Genomic DNA, 7,326 nt, shown 5'->3' on the forward strand with positions numbered 1-7,326 from the left:
CCAGGTTGGTGCGCCGGCCAGCCTTACGGCAGGGGTGGGCGGGGCGAACGTCTGGCCCACCCCCGGGGGCGGGGCGGTACCTGGGCCCCCCGGCCGGGGGCGGGGCTGCGGACGCTCCCCCTTCTCTCGGCTCTAGCCGGCGCAGGCAGCCGCCGCGGCAGCAGGCAAGCGGCGGCCCTGCGAGGCCATGAAGGTGAAGAAGGGCGGCGGCGGGGCTGGGACGGGGGCGGAGTCCGCTCCAGGGGCCTCGGGCCAGAGCGTGGAGCCCAAGCCCGAGCCGCAGCTGCAGGCGGAATCTGAGTCCGGGTCCGAGTCGGAGCCGGAGGCTGGCCCGGGGCCCAGGCCGGGGCCGCTGCAGAGGAAGCAGCCGATCGGGCCGGAGGACGTGCTGGGGCTGCAGCGGATCACGGGCGGTGAGCACCGGCGAGGCAGCGCCACCCGCGGTGGGAGGGCGGGAGGGAGAGAGCGCGGGAGGGGGGCCTCGCGGTGTGCCGAGCCCGGGCCCCCGCCCCCTTTCCCGCCCTCCCCCTACCTCCCCTCCCCCACCCGGGTCCCCCTCTTCTGAGTCCCCTACCCTTCTGCCTCTGAGCCTGAGATCTCCATGTCCCCTCTTCCCTTGATCTCCTTGTGCCCGCCTCTTCTCCCTTTAGACATTTATTTTCACCCTATTCCTTCCTTTCTGAGGAGGCCGTCCCCCTTTCCAAGGTGGAGGTGGGGCAGCAGCTGCAACTGTGACCCCTTCCCCGTGGAGTCTTCAGAGCCCTTTGAGGCTGTTTTTTTTTTTTTTTTGCAATAATGAAGATGGGTGCTGAGTGTAGTCTTCTGTCCTCAGTCCCCACCCTGGAGGCTAGGTGGAGGCTGAGCTACAGCTTCGGTGACATTAAGACCCTCGGGTCTCCCTGATCGGTAATGCTCTCACCCTGGATCCCCCAGGAAGTCTGGGGCCATCCTCCAACCCCAGGAAAGGACCTGGGCAGGAAGCTTCAGTGGGTTGGCTCTGGGCCCTCTCAAGGGAATGAGTTAAAACCGCCCTTAGCCTGTCTTCTTTCCGGAGGCCTGGTCTCCGCTGTGGTTGAATTTCTGAGCTGGACTGCCTGGGTTGAAGCCCCAACTGTGCCAGGTAGTTGACTGTGTGACCTTGGGCAAGTAATTTCATCTCTCTGAGCATGTTCATCTATAAAATGGGGACAATGGCACCTACTTTATAGGGCTGTTGTGGAAATTAATTTTCTGATTTTGTATAGTGCCTGGCATGCTGTGCATGCTCTAGTATAATAGGGCTCTTTTATCCACAGTACTGAGGGCCCCACAAGACTGCCCCTGGCTGCTGCCTAGAGGCAGACAACTGGGCATTCAGGGCAGGGGAGGAGGTTACCATAGGCAGGGAACAACGGCTAGGAAGCCTCATGGCAGGGGCGGTGGCTGAACCTCAAAGAACAGATGGCATTTGGAGAGAGAGTGGCCCTCTACCCTAGCTTCATTTATCAGTAATCCTGCCCCAGCTCCCTCTGTGAGAGCAACTCTTGGGACCTCTCTCTGGTAGTGGGGGGCAGGTGCTGGAGTGGACCTGAGCCCTGCAGTTGCAGGAGCAGCAGAGCCCAAGGCTGCCAGACAGAGCCGGGGAGGGGACCATAATGGCAGGTCTAGGCCTGTGCATCTGGGTCCCTGGGGGACCAGCTTCTCTCTCCTCTCTGAGCCAGGCAACAACCATTCTTGGCTGGGCCCCCAGAGTGCTGAGCTGCCTTGCCCAAGCAGACACTAGTAGAGGGAGGGAGCCTGGACCAATCTGATGTTACTGCCAGTTGAGCTGTAACTGGCAACAGCAGGTTTAGAATTTAGGGTAGCTCTGGGACAGAACTTTCTTATAGGATGTTTGGAGGTCAGGTTGACCTGTCTGGGTCCTAGGTAACTTTAAAGGTTATTTTGCAACTGTGGGGGCTTCCAGCCCGTGTACCACAATGTGTCTCCTATTTTGGAGGAAGTTCATAGCCCTTAGAGATGGGGCAGCTGTGGGGGATGGGTAGGGGAAAGGGCTTCATGGGAACCCTTTTCTCTATAGAAGGTGAGAACAGGGTTCCAGGGATCTCCACCCTTTTGACCCTAATCACACAGGTCTGAGGGTTGCTCCTCCTGGATTACCAGCCCTGAATCCAGCTTAGGAAGCTATTTGTGGCAGAGGGAAAGGGGGCAGTTATGTTCTGAGCCCTCAGCCACTCTGCCCCTTTATCTGGCCTTACCCTGGGTCCCAGGCCTCATCCTTCCCTTGGCAGAAGGGAGGGAGTAGGTGCAGTGTTTTGAGCCATGGGCATTCCATTTCTGTCATGTCCTCTAAGGGCAAAAGGGCTAATGATTCAAGGTGCAGTAGAAGAGACTGAGGGCAGACTGCAAGAACTTATTCCCACGTGAGAGAGAGGAGAGGCTCCAAAAGCCAGAGAATGTAGAGAAGGAAGGGTTTTCCAGGGAGCTGGAGTTGGGCCACTAGGATCCTGCTCCCAGTTCTGCCACCTCTTCTTGTCCCTGCACCTTCTTTCCACATCTTGGGATTGGTGCTTACTTTCTGTGAAAATAAAGTGTGTATGGGGTGAGGTGGGCGTTGCCCACCTATATTCCTTCTCCTCTCTCCACACCCTGGACTGTGGTGGACAGGCCTGGGATCAGGCCCCTCCCCAAGCCCTGTGTAGCCCCTGCTGGACCCCAAGGTGCCAGGAGGCTCCCGGGAGGGCTTCCTGGAGGGGGCTGCCCCAGGATTGGGGAAGAGAGAATGACTTTACATTCACTTCCTCTTCCTGCCCCAGAGGAATTGGAGGTGGCCCAGGGGCTTGGAGGGTGATTTCCGGGCCTCTCTGGGGAGGATGTGATGCTGGGCAGGCTGACAGACCAGACCCACCACTGCTCCTTTCTATTTGCTGCCAGGGCCTCCCTGAGCACTTGCTGCTGCAAGAGAAGTGAGGGTTGGATCAGGCGCTGATATTCCTAAACTTCCTCTGGCAGGACTCACCACTCTTCCTGGTTCCTCTTCTGGGCCTGAGGACTCCCTTTACCCCCATGCACACCCCCAAATGCACCTGCCACACCCTCTTCCTGGCTTTGCTTGTACTCTTCACTATGGGGGTGGCTCAGAGCCAAGGCCGGGTAGATGACCTTTGAGGGGGTTCCCTCTCTTTGCTAAGACTTCCTCCCATTTGGAGATCAACAGGGGTTGGGGGCAAAGGTGGCCCCCTTCCCCCAATATTATAGGCTCTGGGCTTGAGTCAGCAGAGCTTTGACTAAGCTGCTTAAGGGAGCTGGGCTGATATAAGCCGCTTATGGGGAGAGGAGGGGGCTGGGAGGTGAGGACGAGCAGGGAAGGGGTTGTCTGCCTGCCCTAGTATGACCCAGGTCAGGGAAGTCCTTGCCTAATGCACTTAGATGTAGTTCGAGAGGCAGTTGTGTGGTGGGGGGGGGGGGGGGGGGTCCTTCAGAGTAACACTATGTATCTCCTGAGGCAAAGCTGTGTCACCCCCTTTAGAATGAGGTTCTCAAAGCCAGGGCTGTACCTTTCCTTCCGTGCTGGGGACTGCTCATTAGATTGGAGACCCATCTGGCTCAAAGTCACTGAGTTAGCCCTGGCAGAGCAGAGGCTGGAATAAAGCCCCTCAACTCCAGGATGGGAGGGACTGTAGGGGGAGGTGACCTTGTCTTCCACTCACCTTCACCCTGCTCCTCCCTGAGCTCAGAGGCTACTAGGATGGCGCTGTTTGTCTCCCATTAGATCCCAGAGACAGGGCTATGTATCCCCCACACTCTGGGTGTGCCCCCAGGGCAGGGACTCAATTCTCTCTTTCCAGAAGGCAGTGAACTAGTCTGGGGTCTCACAAAGGCTGAGCTGGTAGCGGGGGCTTCTGGACGGGTCCCTCTTTTGCTTAGCTGCCTGTCTCCCCTAGACTACCTATGCTCCCCCGAGGAGAATATCTACAAGATCGACTTCATCAGGTTCAAGATTCGAGACATGGACTCAGGCACTGTCCTCTTTGAAATCAAGAAGCCCCCAGCTTCAGGTGAGTAGGCTAGGTAGGACATAGACGGAGGGAGGAGGTGGGCAAGGGCTGTGAAGTGGGCTACCCAGGGATTCCTCAGGCCGCAGAATAGAGCTGGGGCTGGTCGCTGCTTTTCTTTCCGGTTTTGGGGCTGGACATCTTGGGAGGATAGTACGGCCCCTTCAGTCCCTGCCAGCCTGCCCTCTGCAGGCCTTCCTGGGAACTGCAGTCCCAGAGGCCCCAGGCTTCTGTGTCTCCCGTGGCCCTGGGAAACCTCAGTTGAAACCGGTGACCTGATTGCTGAACTAGAAACCATCCCCCCTCCCTGTGGAATCATTTGGCCAAAGGTCTGCACCCTAAATGTGCATCAGACTCTCCTGGGGAATTTTTAAGAGTTCAGACAGATGTGGGCCCTGGGGTGGAACCCTGGGTGGGCATGGGCCCCAGCCTGAAGCCCACTGAGCCCCAGTCGGGGTACATTGCAGAGCGGTTGCCCATCAACCGGCGAGATCTGGACCCCAATGCTGGACGCTTTGTCCGCTACCAGTTCACACCTGCCTTCCTCCGCCTGAGGCAGGTGGGAGCCACGTAAGTCACTGGACGGCGGCGGCGGCGGCGGGGGGGGGGGGCACTTGGAGGGGTGGGCAAGGGCTGGGGGTAAGGGTGAGGGTGGGAATGAGCCCTTCCTGAGTTCTTACCGAGCCTCTCTTTTGGGGGTGGTGTCTGTCTTGAGCCTTGCTAGCTGACTTCAAAGCCAAACTCAGACCCGCCCCCTCCGATCTCTCAGGGTGGAGTTCACAGTGGGAGATAAGCCTGTCAACAACTTCCGCATGATTGAGAGGCACTACTTTCGCAACCAGCTCCTCAAAAGTTTTGACTTCCACTTTGGCTTCTGCATCCCCAGCAGCAAGAACACCTGCGAACACATCTACGACTTCCCCCCTCTCTCTGAGGAGCTGAGTGCGTGGGCAGGGCTTTGTGGGAGTAGGGGGGGTGGTGGGAGGGGCTAGAGAGACCAAAGTGGGGGGAGCGTGGGTCCGACCCCCTTTCTCCTACCCTGGGTCACCTGTGTTTTGGCCACCATTCCCATGCCACCTGTGGGGAAACCGAGGCTCAAATGGGCTGGGGGACTCTTTGCGATGGTTCTGAGGTTGTTCAGCTTGTCCCCATCCCACAGTCCTGGAGCCCCTGCAGTGTCCTGGCTCAGGCTTCTGACCTTTGCCCTATCTGGCTGGGCCTCTCTTACAGTCAACGAGATGATCCGTCACCCATACGAAACACAGTCTGACAGCTTCTACTTCGTGGATGATCGGCTGGTGATGCACAACAAAGCAGACTATTCCTACAGTGGAACGCCCTGACCCCCAAAACAGCCCCATACCCCGGGAGGGTCCTGGACCCTCAACTGTGACCTCCCCAACACTCACCTCTCGACCCGAGGCTTCTGCCTGAGGAGTATTTCAAGAGCCCTGGACCCTGAGTCAGCAATGGGAGGGAGGGTACTTGATGGCCCCAGTCCAAATCTCTGAAGCCCATGAGGCCTGGCGCATGGGGTGGGGTGGTAGGAGGGCTGTCCGCCTCCAGTCCAGGAAGGCCTCCTGTGAGAAGAGTAGCCAGGACTTCTGGACAACCTCGCTGGGCTTCTTGGGCCCAAGTTTAAGAATAGTGTTCCCCTATCCAGGCTTTGACCAGGTCAGGGCAGAGACCTATTCCCTGTCCCCTGCCCACCTACAGGCCATTTAGAATTGTAAATTCACAGATGAACATCTGTGGTGGGTGGGGGAGGGTGTCTGGCTGCCAAGCTTCCCGAGGGAGTCCAGGCCCTGGCCCTAGCCCCAACCTTTACCATCAGGGGCTGAGCCACCGCCTGAGGGGTGGGAGGGACGGCCCCCCGGATTGCAGCCTGTGGTAGGGACTGGACCAACTGTATATAGTTTTCAATAAACTCTCTCCTTTTCTGTTCTTTGGCTGATGGGCCAACATGTGGGGGTGTGGGTGTGGTGGGGGTGGAACATTAATGTGACTCTCAATTCCTCCTGTCCCCTAGTCCTCTATGCCCTGACATCACAGCATCTAGAGTCAGCATTTACTACATGTTACAGCTGGAAAGGGTTTTTCCTTTGACAAAGATGGAGACCCAGGCCCTGAGAGGGGAAAGCTTTGGCTCAAAGGCCTAGACCACTCTGGCAAAACGGGGGCTGGGACAAGAGCCCTCGACTCTAAGGTGGACGGAAGGTGTGGGGGAGGTGGTCTTGTTCTCCACCCCTTCTTCCCTCACCCAGAGCCCACTGGGACTACTAGTTTGTGTTTGTAGCCCTCATCAGAGATTCAAGGTGGACACAGTTTGGGCTAAGGTTTGGAGCCATCTCCTTGGCCTCAGCTGCCTTGGGGAGCCCCTGGCCTGGCCGCCCTACATATAACATTGCCTCTGGCCCCCAGCACTACCCAGACCCAGAAGAGCTCTTAATTCCCTCAGTGGAGGAAACTGGGGAACTGAGATAGGTGGGGAGCTCACACCCTACTCTTCCCACCCACTAATTTAGATATGCCTGGTGACAGCCCTCTCTGGGCTGAGGCTTTGACCCTAACCCACTAAGAAGTCTAGAAGTGCTGGAATTCGACTGGTGGAGCCCTTGCTGGGACTGGGTCCTGGGCTGAATTCTGGGAATTCTATTTTTTTTTTTTTAAGTTTATTTATTTACTTAGCACGCTGGGGAGAGGAAGAGAGAGTCCCAAGCAGGCTCCACACTGTCAGCACAGAGCCGGCTATGGGGCTCGAACTCACGAACCATGAGATCATGACCTGAGCCGAAATCTAGAGTTGGGCACTTAACTAACTGAGCCACCCGGGTGCCCCGAACTCTGGGAATTCTAAAATGAGTGAGACCTGGAACAAATACTTGTTTGCAGGAGTAAGATGGACCGGGCATACAGGGGAGCAAGAGTGGTCCTGCTTGGAGAGATCTCAGGAGGACACTTGGAGGAGGCAGCATTGCAGCAGGTGCTTGAATGGCTCAGCATGACTGGCCAGAAGAGGTGGGGTAAGCATTTGTGCATAGGAAGCAGCACAAAGCAAATGTTTGGAGGCAAGATTTATTCAGGGCATTTGGGAAGGTGGGTATTTATGATGTGGAAGGAAGACACAGGTGCCTTGTAGTGCAGGTGGTGAGGCTTCTCCTGAGGGAGGGGGAAGGATTAATCGGGAATGACCTGTTCAGATGATCTCTGGAAGGCTGGATCTGAAGGAGTGAGACTAGCAGCCAACACATAGTGGGTGCCAGACCTCTGGCTGGGCGCTTTATATGTGCTG

General features: G+C 57.3%; 1 protein-coding gene across 1 annotated transcript; it reads left to right on the forward strand.

Annotated features, from left to right (window-relative positions):
• The first annotated feature begins 121 nt into the window (after nt 1-121).
• UNC119 (unc-119 lipid binding chaperone) lies at nt 122-5,978 on the forward strand. The gene is made up of 5 exons (XM_047834032.1): nt 122-413; nt 3,924-4,037; nt 4,502-4,604; nt 4,804-4,976; nt 5,265-5,978. Exons 1-5 carry the CDS (start codon nt 188-190, stop codon nt 5,375-5,377), a joined length of 729 nt encoding a protein of 242 aa, XP_047689988.1. The 5' UTR covers nt 122-187; the 3' UTR covers nt 5,378-5,978.
• Nucleotides 5,979-7,326: the final 1,348 nt, after the last annotated feature.

This window comes from Prionailurus viverrinus, chromosome E1, assembly GCF_022837055.1.
Source record: "Prionailurus viverrinus isolate Anna chromosome E1, UM_Priviv_1.0, whole genome shotgun sequence".
NCBI lineage: Eukaryota > Metazoa > Chordata > Mammalia > Carnivora > Felidae > Prionailurus > Prionailurus viverrinus.